This window comes from Andrographis paniculata, unplaced genomic scaffold (assembly GCF_009805555.1).
Source record: "Andrographis paniculata isolate CXL003 unplaced genomic scaffold, ASM980555v1 Contig34END, whole genome shotgun sequence".
In the NCBI taxonomy this organism is placed as follows: domain Eukaryota; kingdom Viridiplantae; phylum Streptophyta; class Magnoliopsida; order Lamiales; family Acanthaceae; genus Andrographis; species Andrographis paniculata.
Window position 1 is genome coordinate 1,624,389 of NW_026137567.1, and position 19,075 is coordinate 1,643,463.

The 19,075-nt window shown below is 33.4% G+C and overlaps 3 protein-coding genes across 12 annotated transcripts; 2 read left to right on the forward strand and 1 right to left on the reverse strand.

Annotated features, from left to right (window-relative positions):
* Positions 1–352: 352 nt before the first annotated feature.
* LOC127248529 (thylakoid membrane protein TERC, chloroplastic) lies at positions 353–5,150 on the reverse strand. Of its 6 annotated transcripts, none has more exons than XM_051270898.1 (14): positions 4,897–5,149; positions 4,674–4,823; positions 4,025–4,155; positions 3,852–3,928; positions 3,352–3,439; positions 3,157–3,237; positions 3,009–3,065; positions 2,466–2,547; positions 1,980–2,029; positions 1,700–1,756; positions 1,525–1,603; positions 1,120–1,178; positions 854–915; positions 353–774 (listed from the first exon to the last, which is right to left on the reverse strand). In XM_051270898.1, the coding sequence occupies exons 1-14, from the start codon at positions 5,042–5,044 to the stop codon at positions 756–758; spliced, it is 1,140 nt and encodes a 379-aa protein (XP_051126855.1). In that variant the 5' UTR covers positions 5,045–5,149; the 3' UTR covers positions 353–755. The 6 variants fall into 6 exon arrangements, 5 of the variants coding, with proteins under 5 accessions (XP_051126855.1, XP_051126853.1, XP_051126854.1 ...); XM_051270896.1 differs by having other exon boundaries at positions 858–915; positions 4,897–5,147; XM_051270897.1 differs by having other exon boundaries at positions 858–915; positions 4,674–4,817; positions 4,897–5,145.
* A 74-nt stretch (positions 5,151–5,224) lies between these two features.
* Positions 5,225–9,236, forward strand: LOC127248531 (protein MODIFIER OF SNC1 11-like). 5 transcript variants are annotated; one of them, XM_051270905.1, is made up of 6 exons: positions 5,226–5,618; positions 5,862–5,942; positions 6,033–6,155; positions 6,264–6,318; positions 6,389–6,452; positions 8,958–9,233. In XM_051270905.1, the coding sequence occupies exons 1-5, from the start codon at positions 5,305–5,307 to the stop codon at positions 6,428–6,430; spliced, it is 615 nt and encodes a 204-aa protein (XP_051126862.1). In that variant the 5' UTR covers positions 5,226–5,304; the 3' UTR covers positions 6,431–6,452; positions 8,958–9,233. The 5 variants fall into 5 exon arrangements, with proteins under 5 accessions (XP_051126860.1, XP_051126859.1, XP_051126862.1 ...); XM_051270904.1 differs by lacking the exon at positions 8,958–9,233 and adding an exon at positions 6,558–7,559; XM_051270903.1 differs by having other exon boundaries at positions 5,225–5,618; positions 6,264–6,452; positions 8,958–9,236.
* Positions 9,237–14,144: 4,908 nt separating this feature from the next.
* Positions 14,145–14,733, forward strand: LOC127248874 (uncharacterized). The gene is made up of 2 exons (XM_051271421.1): positions 14,145–14,372; positions 14,521–14,733. Exons 1-2 carry the CDS (start codon positions 14,145–14,147, stop codon positions 14,731–14,733), a joined length of 441 nt encoding a protein of 146 aa, XP_051127378.1.
* Positions 14,734–19,075: the final 4,342 nt, after the last annotated feature.

The window sequence follows — 19,075 nt, forward strand, 5'->3', positions numbered from 1 at the left end:
GAAAATTTATTGAATACTAGTATAATCTTGTAAAAATAAAATCAAAGATTTTTTTTAACAAAATAATATATATAATAAAATTTATTTTATTTTATTTAATTTTAATTTATAATAAGTTTTGAAAATAATTAAATTTACATATAGTTAATTTTCATTTTAATTAGGCCTTCAATAATATATATCAGGTATGACATGCAAAACTTGTGGTCTGAGGACTGAGAACCTACAATGCATGCGGCATGCCGCCTAGCTGGAAAGTAAAGGATATGGCCTACAAACGTTGAAGTGAAGATATGCAGGAAAAGTGCAGGGGAAAATGATAAAGAAATTATAGTGTAGGAAGGGTACAAAATGCAAATAATAATCAAATTGGATGACTAGAGAAACAGAAACTAATTTTATATTTATTTTTTAGTACTCCTATTTGAATGTAACATCATCTCAGAGTCAGAAACATGGTATTTGCCTTCCACATATACATATATACACATCTAAGAAGAATCCCTTCAAATCTTCCTCAAGGGCAAGATACAAGTGTACAGATGGTAGGAAGAAAGAATGAGAAGAAAGGAAGTATAATCAAGGAAGTATAATCAAGGAAGATACAAGGAAGTCGGTCAGTCTCATCTGGATTCTCTTCTCTTCTCTTCTTGTTCAGACAGACACAGACATTTACTCACCCCGATTCTTTATTATTGATCAAACTTAGCAGCACCCCTGTGGTGAGAGATGCAGCTACGAATCCCAGGGAAATTTCAGTCGGTATGCGCAAACCTGCATCATACGTGCACACACACAGCCATAAATGGATGAACAAACAATGAAACTGGTCAAGGCGAGCAATCCAACACACCTACCAAAGAAATCTAGAATCATCTTGCTCCCGATGAATCCCAGAATGACAGCTATGGCTGGCTATTGGCAGGAAGCCAGACCAGTTATGGTATGGTACCCAGCAAAAACACAATATCACAATCAATCAATAAAATTAGGAGATTTCACTAATACAATGAATAAATAGGAAAACCACAAGTAACTGCTACTCCTATTCTAACATGGAACCACATTAATTTTCTATAAGCTTCGATCCTCTATACAAATATAGCATGTGAACCTCACCTGCAAATACTCTAATTCTGCCATGCTTTCCGAGACAAGTTTGTAGTATGACCTTAAACCTGCAACAAGAATTGCTAGTAAAATAAAGAATCCAGATAAATGCTTCAAGAGTAAAGTACTTGATCTTTAAAATATTACCATCATTTCATATAGGATTACATATTTCTCAATGGGGGAAGATAAAACAGCTGACTAAAATATGTTTCATATTGCTAATATCCAAATTTAAATGGAGAAATGGCATTACTTGTCGTTTCCTTTTTGTGAAAAAAAAAAAAAAAAAAATTGCTTCAGGATCTTCTTTTTAGAAGATAGATTAACTGTGGTATCATATGATCTGAATCTAGTTAGATATGCCATAGATTACGAGGAAACTAAAAAGATGGAACAGGGATGAGAACAGACCTAAAATTGCAAAGAGATTAGATGTAAAAACTATGAAAGGATCCCGTGTCACACCAAAAACCGCTGGTATGGAGTCCACCTTAAAAAAATAAACAATCATAAAAATCACATGATAAAACTAGAAGATATAGCATCCAAACATGTTTCTCATGTCACAGAAAATTGGGATACCTACAGCAAATGCAATGTCGCTGAGCTCAATAACTGCCACGGTTAGGAGCAAAGGTGTGGCCTGCCAAAATGTTTTACTCCTGTTAGAAACCAAACTAAAAATCAATTCAAGATAAGCTTACATGAAAACCATATGCTAAATTCAATGCATGAAAGTTATTAGGAGGATAGATAACTCTTATCAATTTAAGAATCGTGGGTTTGCTGTGACTATTTGTCCACAATTCACAATTAATAATGATACAATTTTAGACAACTTTGCCTGTGCTCCACTGTGAGTTTACCTTCCACATGCCATTTTGAACAGTTATGAATCGATTCCCATCATAATTAGCTGCACAGTGAGAAACAAGTCTTAGTTCAACACATGCTGTGTATTTGATGATAAAAAACTAAATGACAATAGTTTCAACTCCCATAAACAACTCTCTATATGGATGATATAAATATATACACAACTTTCACAAAGAGATTGCGTGATGACAAATCATAAAAAGGACAAAAAAAGGAAGGAAAAAGACTAGGCTGAAAGCCTGCAACAAAGGGTGCGTTCTTTTGTGTTTTTGTTTAGATGTTTTTGATGTGAAAATAGTGGTTGGTGTTGGATGAATGCTTCTTATATAAAAATTGGAAAAAAGAAACCACAAAATAACACACTCAAAGATATGATAGCAATATAGTTTAGTTAGTTTCGAACCAATTGAGCTTAACTGAGTGAACGTTCTTACACATTCTGTTTGCATAATTTTGACTGAGAGAGAGAGCATTACATGTTACAGGGATGAATTTCTGGCATGTCTTTACAATGAAATTATCTGAGAGATCAGTATCCTCATCTTCTTCAGAGAATAACTATGACAATGCAAGAATAATGTCAAGAAACAACTTAAGGATAAAAGATTATACAATTTTATAATCATCAATCAGTAATCAAGCAGGACAGAATATATATCTTTTTTTTTTTTTCTGAAGCAGCTATGGGCAGGGCTACCAACGGGAACCTTCATAGCTCCACAAAGCCTCAGCAAGTGTGCAAGATAAATTAAATATGCATTTTAAGAGTTTATCAAGCTATATAGTGTGGGTTGTTCTCTATTGTTGTGGATCTCATATGATTCTAATGGAAAAGGTGTGAAACATAGCATAATTGAGAGAAGCAAAAACAAGGAAATAAAAATACTAGTAAAAAAATAGAAATTTCATAGCCACTGTCATTTTTTTCCTAGAAAAAAAAGGTTGCCAATTAATTTGCATAAATATGAACATTGAAGTTGCCAAGTAAAAATTCAGAAGTTACAGCAGAGGAAGGGCACCTTGAATGAAGAGTACAATAGTATTGCCGCCAACAACAGGTTGATTTCCTCAAATTTCTGATGATGGCATTTAAAAAAAAAAAAAAAAAGTTCAAATAATAATAATAATATAATAGCACATATGGAAGTAAAACAATTTGCAAATCACCTGAACTGTTGCTATTCCAAGAAGAATCAATGACAACCGGAAGAATACAGCACCAGCAATACCATAAGAAAGAACTCGATTCTATATTCCCATAATGAATTCAAAATTGGTTTAGTAAATCTAATGTTAATTCAACGAATAATGAGAACTACAACCTCTGAAAAATATTAATAACAAGCATCCAGGGGTCTATACCTGATACTCAAACGGTACTTTGAAATAGTTGAATATTAAGACAAACACAAAGAGATTGTCTACTGATAAACTCTGCTCCAGTAAATACCTGAAAGCAAAAAATAAATAAAATCTGCTTAAAAAAGGGGTCAGCGAGAATTCAGTGGCACATATAATGTGACTGTTATATCAAAAGATGAACTGAATATAAGGAACTCAAATATTCAAAAAAAAAAAGAAAAAGAATTATTTGAACATGTTATTATATCATACTGGTCTAGCCCGTCCTCATGCTTATATCATCTTATGATACCATTTCTGTATCAATAGACATGAACAGGCTCTCTAATATGCTTTTCTTTAACTTTTAGAAAAAGTTAAACTGAATCAGAAAATACTCAAATGAACTTTATTAAATTCCAGTCAACAAGAATTATGATCTTATGGGTTCAGTCTTAAACAATAGACACACCACTCCTAGTATTGGTGATAATAAGTATTTAAGAAGCCAACACTCATACCCAGCAAAAAACTCGGATGCTTTGTCCACTCCATCTTTGAAGCCCAAACCAATACCAAATGTCACAGCTGATAGCACCTATGATGAAGACTTATTATATTGATTCCAATTCAGGTTATTATTTACGAAAGTGTCAAATGAAAAACCAGTCATTAGATGGATATAGATACATACACAAAAGGCGACCGTTTTGAGAGAAGAGATATAATCTGCAGTATTTGAATCCATATGTCCTGAACCACCACCAGAGGTATCAGTACACGGTCTCTCTTTATCATTGATAGCATTAAGGCTCGCCTTCCTTCCTGAAATATTCAATTGCCAGCTACAAGAATTCAAACAGAACACATCGCCAGTAACCATTATATGCATGTTCTTTGCTTTCGAAAACTACAACAGAGAGCATCTACAACCCTCTGGATTCAGTTTGCTGCAATGAGCAATGACAGAAGGGTTCAAGGATAGTAAATGACAGCCAGAGAGTGGATGCTTCAAAAGGAATATTTGTGAACTCTTAAATTATCAAGTGCAATTGGATATTTTTCCACTTACAAATGCAGCAGACAAGAAGATTTCAAGAACTTTTCACCACATTGATTTTGTTCACTTTGCTATTAAAATACCAGAATATGCCTACAATGATATAGCAAAAGCACATACTTCAGTAAAGCTATAAATTACATGTGTATGAGAAGATTTCCACAAGAAGAATGAAATCCCAAAGCGTAGCATATAAGATGAACTCAATACAAACAGCATTTTAATATCTTCTGCTAGCAAATAAACTAAGCAAGCAAGTATAAAACCAGTCCAATGTCTTCACCTCTATTATATGAGGTAGAAGTTTCTTGCTCACGATCAAACCTCCATCCATAATTAGCATTGGAGTCACGTAACGCAAGATGGTTTCTTCTTTCAATGCTTTTAAAGGCTACCGAATAATATCTTCGATCACAGACACAACTGCCTGAAACTTATCCCAGAATCAAAATCAATAACAAAGACCACCCAAAATTATAGAGCTGACACATTATTATATATCTCACCGTCCGCGAGAAGGTAGTGAGAGCGGCGAAGATTGCACCGAACAGGGATGCTCTTAGGGCAGGTAACTTGTGTTGGTTTGAGGAGATTAAACTCGGAAGAGAAGGGAAATCGGACTCCATTGCTGTGGATTGTGGAAGCCAATTTCATGGATATGGTTGGATTTCGACAAAAATCAGTGGTGGTGCTACGAGATGGGATACGGCGGCCGGCGAGAAATGCCAGCCAGTTATCCACAGTCCACGCAGGAGGTGTGACAAGGGTATAATCGTAAATGTACTAATTCAATTTGGGCCGTATCTAAACAGTGAAGAGGCCCAGTTCATTTTGTACAGACCATTGATGACTCACCCCGAAATCTTCGTTTCAGCGAATAACTTCTGCTGTGAAATCGGCCGAGGTGACCGTGAATGAATATCGGTGGCAGACTGACAATGGCAGAGGCGACTCCACCTGAAGTGGAAAACCCTAAAAATGCTTCCGATATCGATTCCACGCCTTCCACCACGGAAGATGCGTCAATAACTCCACCATCCGTGTCTTCTGATGGAGGCCGCGGCGGTGAAGCGAAGGATAAAGTGGCGGAGATGCCGGTTAGAGCCGGCGATGAGGATGGTGGTGATGTTGCCATAACGGATATTCATAAGAAGATGAAGCGTGCTGAGAGGTTCGGAATGCCAGTGCAGTTGTCCGAGGAGGAAAAGCGGAGTTCTCGAGCCGAGAGGTATTCTTTTTCTTTACCCCCAGCAAGTTTTTCGAATATTTTGGACTTTAATTTTAACATTTTGTTTAGTTGTTGTTAGTTTCGGTAAAATTGGCGATTACATATATTAGGCATGTGTCAGACATGTTAAATTGAGTTCAAGTAAGCTGGAAATACTGTGATGATTGCTTTCCAGGGATTTGTACTTTCTCTGGTGACTTCCGTAAGTTGTTCAACTTGTCTAATTGTTCTGTTCGTCTGAAGGTTTGGAACTGCTACTTCTGTCGGTGAATCGGATTCTGCCAAGCCATCAGAGGAACTGAAGAGGAAGGCTAGAGCAGAGAGGTCTCTCTGTCTGTCTATATGGTTTTGATAAAAATTGTTTCTGTGGAGCTACTAGTTGTTATCGCAAATTTGGATGTTTGTCTTCCACAGATTTGGGATTGTACAATCAGAACCATCAAATGAGGAGGTGAAAAAGAAGGCTAGACTTGCTAGGTTTGGGTCTTCAAAGCCTGATCCCATCGAAGAAGAGAAAAAGAAAGCAAGGGCAATCAGGTTATTATGATTTCATTGTTCTTTCTTCTTTGCTTCAGTAATACTAAACATGCATATAGCGAGGTATGTGGGATACCCTTGATCTTTTAGATGCATACATTTTTGCAGGTTTTCACAGCCACGTTCTGGTTCAATTGCAAATGGAAAAGGGGATGATGAAGTCGTAAGCTATGCAAATGTTTTTCATTTCCATTTGTTTCTTGCAGTGGTGTTTATTTTTCTTAAATTTTCAGAAGCCGAAAACTATTACTGGTGAGACTGTGGGTGAAACCTAAATGAAGGAATACTCAAAGACAGGTAGTAAGTCATGCTAATTGAATTTATTAATAAGATATCTTTGGGGTGTCTAATTATATTTGATTTCTTCTACTCCTGATGGATCTAGTATTACTCAATTTTCAGGATGGTAGTTTGAAGTAATCCTTCTGCACCCAACCTTTTAACACTTGAATTAATCTAGTTTTCCTCTAATTTTTAACTCAAATTGGTTATGGTTACCTGGTGAGTCGGGGGTATTTAACAGCAGCTTCCTCCATTAAGTTACCATTTCTCAAGGGTTCGGCCAACCATATCAAGATGGTTTAGGATTTACCTGTGTTCTTGCTGCATTTTTTTTTCTTTTGTTGCCTGCGTTATGTTGTCTGCACTTAAATTTGGTAATAACAATTAATCCGGCAACCATGGTTTGGTAGGTTTGAGATTGCATTTTTGTTAGGCAGCTATGCAGACAGTTCATAAAATAGATTTGAGTCGGAAATTTGCCTAGTGTTGATCATGAGTCTCTCTTGCACGGGATTGTTCATCTTATCCTATATCTGGAAACTAATTAGTAGTATATTTAACTTGGCCATGGTTTTAGATACTCTGTCAGCATTAAAGATCTTAGTTTCATAATGCATATGGACAGACAAGTCAACATCTAGTCCTTTTACGATCTTGTGATCCTTAACTATGTTTGAAAGCTTCCTATCCCATGTCAAGCGAAAAGGCAATTACATTTAACGTTCTTTCGATGGCAGTAGATAGCAGGAGGTATTGGACTCAAAAGAAAAGATGTAGATTGAGTAGATAAATTGAAATCATTTACTATTATGAATTCTTCTTAGTTACAATTTGGTTGCATTTGTAGTGGTTTTGATAATTTGATTAGCAGTGTGATAAGTTGTTGTAATGTTGGCCTGAATTTGAGAGACAGTGAGTGACTTGACATAATATTAATGTGGAGGTGTCTGTGTGTTAATTACGTACCGTCTCACCAGGTATACCGTACCTATTACTATTAGGTTTACTAAACTGCCAATTTTGTTGTAGCTTGTTTGTAGTTTTAAGTTTCATCAGACATATATGTAATAGCCCGAATGCTATATTATTGTGTCCATTTTGGACCTTATATTTTGCTCACTATATGCGGATTTATTACCACCGAGTTGTTCTAAGTTGCATTGTGATGTATATATATATATATATATATACACGGTGGCTGTTTAGTCTGCTGATTAATGTTAAGCAGCATGGTACTGATTAATTTTGATCCGTTAGATAAATAGATTATATCTTAATCCTATTGTTAATATTAAATTAAATGATAAAAATGTAATTTTCTCTATTTTCTTCCCCATTCTCTATCTTCTCATGCAAGTCATGCAACATCGTTTTTCTTTCTTCTGCAATGTGGTTTTCCAAATTTTTCTTTGATTTATTGTATGTTTATATTTTCTATTTTTTACGACAACGGAAATTAATAAATAAATAAATAAATTTAAGAAGTCCAAGATCCAGATCAAGATCTGCACATAATATTTTAAGTTCTTTTAAACCAAGTTGAATAAAATAAAGATAATACTTGTAGAAAAGAAAAACTAGAGGATTGCAGGAATAGAAATGGAATAACCTGAAATACATTAATAGATGACGATGATCAATTCATATTTTTGTTGTGCTTTTCTATAACTAATGTTGTGCTCTTGTGATATAATTATTGTGTTCACGTGATATAATCATTGTGGTTTCGTGTTATAATCATTGTGCTTTCATAATATAATCATTGTATTCTCGTAATATAATATTATGCTTTTTATATCATTTTTTTTAATATATATATATATATTTGCAATAGACTATCTTCTTCATTTTTTTTAATTTCACATTTTAATTTAAATTTATGTGTATGTCTGTGCGTATGGTATGCTTCAACTTATTTATATATTCTATATATATAATCTATTTGATAGTATTCAACAAGACTTGCGCATGCAGTGCAAATATGCTGTTGTAACATAAGCAAACAAATGGATATGAAGTTAATTAGATGATATGAACTTAATTATAGGAAACAAAAAGTCTAATTAAGAAACAAGTTCATTAGAAGCATATGTGAACTTAATTATGGAAATGTGAACTTAATTATAGGAAACAAAAAATCTAATTAAGAAACAAGTGGATTGCATTAGAAGCATACGCGTGCACTCCCATTTTTGCCATTATTTTTGGGCTTAGCAAAAAATCCCAGTATAGTTATCCAAATTTTCTGAAAATTTCCCTTAGTTTTAAAATTCCAAAAAATTTATATATGGTTTCTAAAATATTGCACACTCTTCTCTATTTTTAAATTTGACTAACGGACATTAAATTTTATCACATTTAACCGCTATACTTCTATTTATATATATTTTTTAATTTATTTCTCTTTCTTTTTTTTTTCTTCTCTTCTCCCCAACATATTCTTCTTCCTCAAATTCTTTTTCACACGCCGGTATTTTCCAATTTTTTTCTTTTTCCCCAATTTTTTTTTACGCCTAGCAGAAGAAAGAAGCGGCTGGAGCAAGGAAGAAGGTAGGAAGAAGAGAAAGAGAAGAAATAAGAGAAGGGGAAGAAGAAAAAGAAAAAAAGAAAAGAAGCGGGGGCAGGTTTCTTCTTTTTTTTTTTCTCCGATTTTCTTTCTTATTTCTCTCTTTTTCCTCAATTTTCTTTCTTCTTTATTTTTTCTTCCCAATTCTTCTTTCTTTCTTAAATTTTCTTTTTTTAAATTTCTGGGTTTGGTAGAAGTCGATAGTGAACTATAAATTTGGGATCGATTTCAAATTGGTTATATTTAGTAGATTTAAAATGAAAAAAAAAAGAACAAAAGGAAGAAGAAGAATAAGGAAGAAAAAAAATGCCCTAAAAATAGTTATTAGGGTATTTTAGTAATTTTATACAGAAATATATCAGTTTAGGAAATTTTTTGCAACATTTTGGTAACCACAAGAAGGTTTTTTTGGAGTTTTAGAACCAACGAAGGTTTTCAGCAAATCTAGGAAACCAGAGGGAGGTTTTTTGCTATGTTGCCTTATTTTTTTGTGCTTTTTCGAAAATTTTATTGTGCTCTTTTGAAGTATTTTGGTGCTCTTTAAAAATTATTGTTGTGCTCTTTTGAAGTAATTTTGGTGCTCTTTAAAAATTATCGTTGTGTTCTTTCATAATTAATTATAATCATTGTACTTATTTGATATAATCATTGTGCTTTCCAAATTATTCTTTTATTTTCTTTTTCTTTGTGTGTGTGTGTGTTTTTTTTTTTTTTTTTTTTCTATTGAGATGTAAATTTGCTTATTTATTTCATTTTTTTTTAAGATACATATACATACATTCATGCAGTAATCAATAAGTTAATGAAATAAACATAAGAAATCAAACAACCCAAATTAGATGGAAGATGAATTAAAGTTAATTAATAAATAAATTAAATAACTATGTGTAAAGCAAAAGAATAAAATAAAAGACAATAAAGGTTGGTCAATAGATGTAATACCCAGTCCGGCTCAAATCGGGATGTTACAGTCACGTCACACCGGAAGACTCGTTTATTAATCAACAAGCCCTATGTTGTGGCGCTAAAGCTAAAATAATGAATACAAACAATTAAATAGGGATTTAAAATTAAAGAGCACCTGCTTATTAATTAAATAAGCAAAGTTCAAAGGACATTAGTCTTTAAACATAATTAATGAATTTCAAAAGTATTCTAGAAGATAAAGTAGTTATAGTTTCCCTGGATGGATCATATGATGTGGATGAATCACTTAAGTATAAGAGAAGAACTATCACCTACAAAAAGGTTGGAGAAAGAGGGTTAACGCAACGGTTGAGTAAACGTAATTAATCAAAGATAAATTAATACGGTATAAGTCATGACTCACGTGCAAATGCCACAAAATCATTTGAAGAAGATAATTTGAATAAAATGTCACATATCACATAATGATAACTCACATATACAAGTCTTTTAGCGTCTCATTTATATTTCCCTTTTATTCTCAAGTAATTGTGATAAACCCATCACGAAGGAGACTCCACTAGGCCTTGATTAGGGCCAACACGATCCTGTTTTTCAACCTTATTACTTCTTATGACACATCACATAGTTACACATAATAAGCATAGGGTCACAACCCTCAAGAAAAGCTCCACAATATGTACATAAGGGTTCGAAGCCCAAAGTACACGTAAATCAGTTTATTTATTAGTTTGCGAGGGGTGCCAAACGACCCACAATTCTCTAGTCTTCAATATAACATACCGATAAGTGATTGTACGCAATTCATCCCTCTATCACAGATGACGGTCCAAAGACCTTTTTCATCGTAAATGACGGGAACCTCGGAATCACCCAAAAAGGAAACCCGCCATCTTGATCCATCGGCCTAGCCCATTCGGGTTCTAGTTCGAGGTTAGTTAGTTATCCTAAAATATCGGTATACCCTCACGTGTTTGCAAAGCACATAGGTGAAAAACTATATCTTATCATCCAAACAATCGACGAATTGATCGGACTCGACGGGTAGTTTCAATTATCAATTTGACTCAATACTCAACATGCTATTAAGAAAATTTAAAATAGAGCTTTAAAATCAAACCGATTGAATTGCCAACATTTAACCAAGCAAAAAGTATAATATTAAAAGCCAACAAGTTCATTATAATCTCACTTTATTTTGCCAAATAAATATTTGAATAATATGTCAATCTCAATAGGCACGATCTAACTCCGAAAATCATAATATTTAAACATAATTATAAATCTTTTCCCAAAAACCATAACTAGGTTAGGGCAAAATTAGAGTTTCAAACTCATTCCACAAATTCTACGATTTTCAACTTAAAATACTATCATAATCTTCACATAAGCCCTATGGGACAATATAATCAACTTTCTAAAAGAAATTAGCAAAATCTAACACTTTTAGTGCAAATCCATTTGAAAATAATTTTGAAAAATATCAAGAGAAGGTGCATAGGAATTAGAACTTATCATTTATTTAAAAAATTAATCTCACTTACCTTACCTTAAGAGAAGATATCAAAAGAAAGAGTTTTGGAGAAGAAAACCTCCAAGTAAGAAGCGAGGCTGCTGCGCGACGTGTCCGGCTGCTGCCTCTCTATTCTTTTTGCTTTTTTTTTTTTTTTAATATAAAAGACTTTGGCCTTTATTAGTGGGGCCAAAATGGTCAAAACTCAATTTTACTCTTAATTTTTAATCCAATTTTTTTTTAATTTTTTACACAAAAAGCCCAAACAACTTAAGCCTCAAATAATATTGTCCGATTCCGCAAGCTCCGGAAAACTTTCGGAAATTATTTTTACGGGGTATTACAACATAACTAGTACTTCATGTTAGTAAAAGCAGTGCTTGGTGTTCTCTGTTAATGGAAACAATATTTTTTGTCAACAGAAGTGGTGCTTTATGTGAATAGAGGTGGTATTCTATGTGAAAAGAGATGTTAACAAAAATAGTGCTTTTTAATTTTTTTAAATTTAATTAAGCAATGTTATTTTTTGTATTTTTTTGTCAAGATAAGTCTTGCTTTATGTGAATAGAGGTAGTGTTCTATGTGAACAGAAACGTGCTTTCGTGCTCTCTAAAATTTTTAATCCAACAATGTTCTATTTTTTGTACTTTTAAAAAATAACAGTTGTGTTTTTTATAATTAATATTGTGTTTTTTTAAAACTATTATCATATTTTTACGAAATTCATCTCTACAAGTAATATTAATTATTTTAATTTTATTTTTACTATTTTCATAGTAGTATGTACTATTTTCTATAGGTATAATCATTGCTTAGTTTTGCTAGAAAATTTTATTTTAATATTTTTTTTACTATTATTGTGCACTTTTGAAATTATCATTGTACTTTTTTTGGAAATAATTTTTATGCTATTTAAATATTATTTTTGTGCTATTTAAATATTAATATTGTGCTATTGAATAATTAATATAGTGTTATTGTATAATAAATATGGTGTTTTCGTTATATAATTATTGTCTTTTTCATATCATCTTATTGTATTTCTTTTCTTTTTACTACAATGATTTTTTTTTTCGTCTTTCTGTACATTGTGCATATCATTCTCATCCCACTAAATTATCTGTGTATATATATATATATATCTCTTCTCTCGACTTAAACACAAATAGAAATACATATAAATTAGGACGCAATCAAAATTTCAAATTTTACCAACACAAGCACAACCACCTCTCTTAGTTTATTATTTTAGCATAGAAGACATGGAAGATAATTCTGTAAACTCGAAGGAATGAGAGTTAGATTGCCTGTGTTGTCGTCTTTATCATTTTCAATATGTTCTTATTGTACTCTTTTAAAATTATTATTATGATATTCCATAATTAATATTGTGCTTTTGTAATATAGTTATTGTGTTTTTCATAAAATTTAAATATTAATATTCTTTGTTGTGTCTATAAATGTTTGTTTAAATCATTGATTATAATTTATTAGAATCTTAAATCCATTCTTTTTTATTTACAAATATAGTTTTAAAAATAAAATTAATACTTTTAATTGTTGTAAAAAATCTAAGTATAATTTAATTAAAAGCACCACTATTAAATAACGAAAGTATAGAACACAATACTAAAAGACACTCCAATATTTTGTTTATAAGTTGATATTGTGCTATTTTGTAGCAGCGAACTTGCTATCTCAAATACAGATGAATTAATCACTTAAAATTATGTAGTAAAATTACTAAATTAACCATGTTTGTTATTAGCCTTTGGATATTAAATTAAATAGATGAAATTATGTATATTTAATCAACACCATGTTGATAAGCATCTCAAACAAAGATGTAGTAAAATCACTAAATTAACCATGTTTGTTATTAGCCTTTGCATATTAAATTAAATAGATCAAATGATGTATATTTAATCAACACCGTATTGATAAGCATCTCAAACACAGATGAATTAATCACTTAATTTTACTAAAATTACTAAATTTACCATGTTTGTTATTAGCCTTTGGATATTAAATTAAATAGATCAAATGATGTATATTTAATCAACACCGTATTGATAAGCATCAGCACCGTAACAGAAGCGTGTATATATATATAGGAGTTCTTGGAGTAGCGCCACACCGGGGTATAAATGTGATATATCTTGATATATAGTTATTGTATTTTGATTGAGAAAATTTTATTTGAATTTTATATTAATATGTTAAATATAATTTGCAATCCCAAAATTAAAAAAAAATAAAGATTCCAACGCACTAATTCTCAAGGTAGTGAAGATTCAAGAACAGACTCTTACTATTCTCAATGTATTAATAAATTTTACCTATTACAAATAATTTTTCTATAGTTACCCATGTAGTATGCGCATTTGAAAAACAAGAAAGCATCAACGTTTCTTTCAAATAAAATTTCTCTCTACTATAATTCTCTTCCACAATTCCTTATTTCCAACAAATTTGGTATCAGAGCATTAGGTTTTATTATTATTTTTTAAAAAAGATGGTTTCATCATCAAATTCAGTTTTCAATTATACCGGTGCCCAAATTCCCATTTTTAATGGAGAACATTTCGATTACTGGAGTTCGCAGATGGAGACCATTTTCATCTCACAAGATTTGTGGGATGTTGTGGCAGATGGTTATGAAGAACCACCATATGCAACAACCGAAGATTGAACAGAAGAAATGCAGAGAAATTATAAGGAAAATGTGAAGAGAAATGCGACAGCATTGCGGTTTATCCAGCAAGCTGTTGGTAAACCTATCTACCCCAGAATTTTTGGCATTAAGAAAGCGAAAGAAGCTTGGGAGATTTTGAAAACAGAGTTTCAAGGATCAAAAAAGGTGATTACCATAAAGCTGCAATCTTTGTGGAGACAATTTGAAACATTGTCTATGAAGGAAAATGAAATGGTACGCGATTTCTTCTCAAGAGTCGCTGAAATAATCAATTAAATTAAAAGTTGCGGAGAGGAAGTTCCAGAAAAAAAAAAAAGTAGTGGAGAAGATTCTAAGAAGTTTGCCACAAAAATTTGAGCACATCATTGCTGTCATCATTTAGACGAAAAATCTCAGGACACTCACTCAATTCGAACTTATGGGAACCTTGGAAGCCTATGAGCAAAGAATGAGCAACTACAACAACCAACAATTAGAACTGGCTTTTCAAGTAAAGACACATTTCCAAGAATTCATTGCAACAAGGAAGAGGGGGATCTTCCTTCAGTCAAGCACCCGGGAGAGGGCGAGGCCGAAAATTTCAGAACAGGGGTAGAGGGAAAGGTGAATTTGAAAAATCAGATGTAGAGTGTTACGTGTGCAATAGAAAAGGCCACGAATCAAGAAATTGTTGGTGGAGATGCAAGACATGCAAGGTGCCAAACCATGCCGACAAAGATTGTTGGCATAAACAAAAGAACAAACAAGGAGAAGAGCAGAAAGAGACACACTTCTCAGCAGAGGATGAATCATGTAAGCTATTTATCTCCCGATCAGATAGTACAAAATCAGCCATGATGCGGTACTTGGACAGCGGCTGCAGCAACCATCTATCTGGAAATCAAGAAGATTTCCATGAAATTGATAGAAGCTACTCCTCACATGTTGAGCTCGATGATGGAAAGAAGGTGATGATTGAAGGAAAAGAAATTGTTGCCGTTCAAACCAAAAAAGGTGACAAATTCATCCATGATGTAAATTTCTCGTCCAATATATCACAAAATCTTTTGAGTGTTGGGCAAATGATGAGAAATGAATACAAGCTGATTTTTGACAATGGAATGTGTGAAATTTTTGACAAAAATTATGGAGACTGTGTAGCACAGGTGGAGATGACGGCTAACAATCTTTTTCCTCTCAAAATGGAGTCGCATGTCGCATTGAAGACTGCTGCCGAGGATGACACTTACCTTTGGCATTTGAGATATGGACATCTCAATTTCAAAGGCTTGCAGCTTCTACAGCAGAAGGACATGGTTGTCGGTCTTCCAAAAATCAGAAATTATGAAAAAGTTTGTGAAGGATGTATATATGGAAAAATGAATCGGCTCCCATTTCCGAAAGTTGCAGGGAGAGCATGTACACCTCTTGAAATTGTGCACGCAGATATCTGTGGTCCAACAAGAACCCCGTCATTGGGAAATAAAAGTTACTTTCTTTTATTTGTTGATGACTTTACGAGAATGATGTGGGTGTACATCCTAGAGCATAAGTCGGAAGCATTTCAAAGGTTTATGCACTTTAAAGCACTTTCTGAAAAACAAAGTGCCTTTGCAATAAAGTGCTTAAGAACTGATAGAGGAGGAGAATTCATCTTCAAGCCATTCATGGAGTTTTGTAGAAAAGAAGGGATAAAAAGACAGCTCACAGTCCGACACACACCACAACAAAATGGTGTAGCAGAAAGGAAAAACCGGACAATTGAAGAAATGGCGCGAAGCATGCTTACTGGAAAAAATCTCCCGAATGAATTCTGGGCAGAAGCTGTTCACACCGCTGTGCATATTCTGAATTTATCTCCAACGAAAGCTGTGCGAGACAAGACACCGTACGAAGCATGGCACAAGAAGAAACCCGTTGTAAATCAATTGAAAGTTTTTGGATGCATTGCCTACGCTTTAATTCCATCCAAGAATAGGGAGAAGTTCGATGGAAAAGGAGAAAAACTTATCTTCATCGGATATAGCGATGAATCAAAAGGAATATCGCTTATTCAATCCATCAACGAAGGAATTGGTACTATCAAGAGATGTTGTCTTTGATGAAACCGCGACATGGAAATGGGATAAAGAAGAAACAACAGAAACCTTCATTGAGCTCGACCCACTTCTTCCACAACAATCATCCCAAAGAATTACTGATTCATCAAACAGTAACTCTCAGCAAGAAGAATCGGATTCGGATGAAGAGCCACGCAGGTATCGTTCTTTAGATGAAATTTATAACTCATCTAATGTTGCGTTATTTGCATGTAAGCCACAATCTTTTGAAGAAGCTATGAAAGACGAAACATGGAAAAATGCGATGGACAATGAAATGAAAAGTATCGAAAAGAATCAAAATGGAAGTTGGTGGATCTTCCCGAAGGAAAAAAAGCGATTGGATTGAAATGGGTCTTCAGGACCAAGTTCAATGAAGATGGAACTATACAAAAGTACAAAGCACGACTTGTGGCAAAGGGATACACACAACATCCTGGAGTGGATTTTACGGAGACATTTGCACCTGTAGCTAGAATGGAAACAATAAGAGCTATTCTTGCAATCGCAGCACAATTGGAGTTGAAAGTGTTCCAACTTGACGTAAAAACTGCATTTCTGAATGGTGAACTAGAAGAGGAGGTGTACGTCAAACAACCACAAGGATTTGAAGCGAAAGGCAAAAAAGAAAAAGTTTACAGGCTGCACAAAGCACTGTACGGGCTGAAGCAAGCGCCAAGATGCTGGAACAACACGATTGATGCATATTTCCGGCAAAATGGATTTCTGAAAAGTCCTTCCGAACCATCTCTCTATGTGAAGAAAAGTGAGAATGATTTTTTGATGGTTTGCCTATATGTCGATGATCTAATCTATGCAGGAACAAATGATGCAATGGTGAAATGGTTCAAAGAAGCGATGATGAGAAAGTTTGAAATGACCGATCTCGGAGTGATGAAGTATTTTCTCGGCATTCAAGTAAAGCAAGAAAATGGAAGGATCTTCATCTCCTAGGAAAAGTATGCAGCAGACATGCTAAAGAAGTTTAGAATGGAAAATTGCAAGCCTGCTGCAACACCCATGGCCCTGAACGAAAGATTAAAGTTTGATGATGGTGCAGAAAAATTCGACCCAAGCATTTATCGGAGCCTTGTCGGATCGCTCATCTACCTAACACACACAAGACCGGATATCTTACATGTTGTAAGTTTGATTTCCAGGTTTATGAGCAATCCAAGCAAGTCACATTTTGCGGCTGCAAAAAGGATTCTCCGTTACATTCAAGGAACAAAATGTCTTGGCATCAAATATTCGAGGGAGGAGAACAATGAGTTGATTGGATTCATGGAAAGTGATTGGGCTGGAAGCCAAGATGACAGGAAGAGCACATCGGGATACATTTTTTGCTTGGGATCAAAAGCAATTTCGTGGAGTTCGAAGAAGCAAAATCCAGTTGCTATGTCATCCGCAGAGGCAGAGCACATTGCTGCGAATGAAGCAGTTCGAGAAGGAGTTTGGCTCAGAAGAATTTTGAAGGATTTGTTACAGAGAGTTGATGGACCCACTCCAATTTTCTATGATAATATGGCAGCAATTTCCATGACAAAGAATCCAGTGTTTCATGGAAGAACAAAACACATCGAGCTCAGACATCACTTTATCCGTACAAAGGTGCAAGAAAAAAAAATCTTTCTGGAGCATGTTAGGACCACAGCACAGCTTGCCGATGCACTTACGAAGGCAGTCACCGAAGAGAAATTTCAACAGTTCAAGAAAGATATTGGAATTACAAATTAAGAGGGGGTGTTAAATATAATTTGCAATCCCAAAATAAAAAGAATAAGGATTCCAACGCACCAATTTTTAAGGCAGTGAAGATTCAAGAACTGACTCTTACTATTCTGAATGTATTAATAAATTTTACCTGCTACAAATAATTTTCCTATAAATACCCATGTAGTATGCGCATTTGAAAAACAAGAAAGCATCAACGTTTCTTTCAAATAAAATTTCTCTCTACTATAATTCTCTTCCACAATTCCTTATTTCCAACATAATACTCCTTCTGTCCTGAGTCTAGATGACTAGTTTGGTTAGGAAAGCGGCATGTAAATTAGTAAATATAATGAATTATAATATTATTTTTATTTTTTAATACGAGTAGTGTTGTCAATATTTTAAATATTTTTAGCATTATATCTTAATAAAATATATACAATAAGATATTATTTTGTAGAGAATAAAATTTTATATAATACAATAAATAAAAAATACTAGTACATTTATTTATTTATTATTATCATAAATTAATTTTATAAAAATAAAAAGAATTGTAAAGGTAAATAGAGATAGAAATAAAGGGTTATGAATGAATTCTATGTGTAACTGGTTAAAAATTTAATTAAATTAATTTATATTTGTTAAGTGTATTTAAAATTTATAAATTTATCAAAAATAAAAAGATATTATCTTTTATGAGATAGACAAAAGAGAAAAATGGGTCGTTTTAATATGATATTTTCTGAAACATTATTCATGCACTGTAGAAATGGAAACCCAAAAATATTGATGTTAGATGCAATAAAAATAGTTTACAAAATTTTCAATCTTAACTGACATTGTTCATGCAGAACATCCTCTTGGTATTGTTTAATGAGCATTCTTTGGCCCCGTATGAACTAATAGGTAACCGGAATAGCTTACATACAAAGAAAACACCATTGATGTTTTGCTTGATTCTAAGAATGTGATAGTAGGAATGTTGTGACAGGAAAAATTGGATACACAATCAAAAGTTTTATATTAAGTCTCGTAAATGATGACCTGGTAGGGTAGATGTTGGACTTGTGACAATAAAATCATGGGTTGAACTTTTCCGTCAGACTTAGTTTGCAAGGTACTTAAAAAAAAAAAAAAAGG

What these genes read in the sequence shown, in the direction of transcription:
- LOC127248529 (XM_051270896.1), bottom strand. Translation starts at nt 5,044, where the DNA reads ATGAAATTGGCTTCCACAATCCACAGCAATGGAGTCCGATTTCCCTTC. An exon ending in TCACTACCTTCTCGCGGACG is followed by an intron (nt 4,824 to 4,896) that starts GTGAGATATATA and finishes TTCTGGGATAAG; the next exon opens with TTTCAGGCAGTTGTGTCTGT. An exon ending in TCAGCGACATTGCATTTGCT is followed by an intron (nt 1,604 to 1,699) that starts GTAGGTATCCCA and finishes TATTTTTTTAAG; the next exon opens with GTGGACTCCATACCAGCGGT.
- LOC127248874 (XM_051271421.1), top strand. Translation starts at nt 14,145, where the DNA reads ATGCAGAGAAATTATAAGGAAAATGTGAAGAGAAATGCGACAGCATTG. An exon ending in CTATGAAGGAAAATGAAATG is followed by an intron (nt 14,373 to 14,520) that starts GTACGCGATTTC and finishes GTCATCATTTAG; the next exon opens with ACGAAAAATCTCAGGACACT.
- LOC127248531 (XM_051270903.1), top strand. Translation starts at nt 5,305, where the DNA reads ATGAATATCGGTGGCAGACTGACAATGGCAGAGGCGACTCCACCTGAA. An exon ending in AGGAAGGCTAGAGCAGAGAG is followed by an intron (nt 5,943 to 6,032) that starts GTCTCTCTGTCT and finishes TGTCTTCCACAG; the next exon opens with ATTTGGGATTGTACAATCAG. An exon ending in AAGAAAGCAAGGGCAATCAG is followed by an intron (nt 6,156 to 6,263) that starts GTTATTATGATT and finishes ACATTTTTGCAG; the next exon opens with GTTTTCACAGCCACGTTCTG.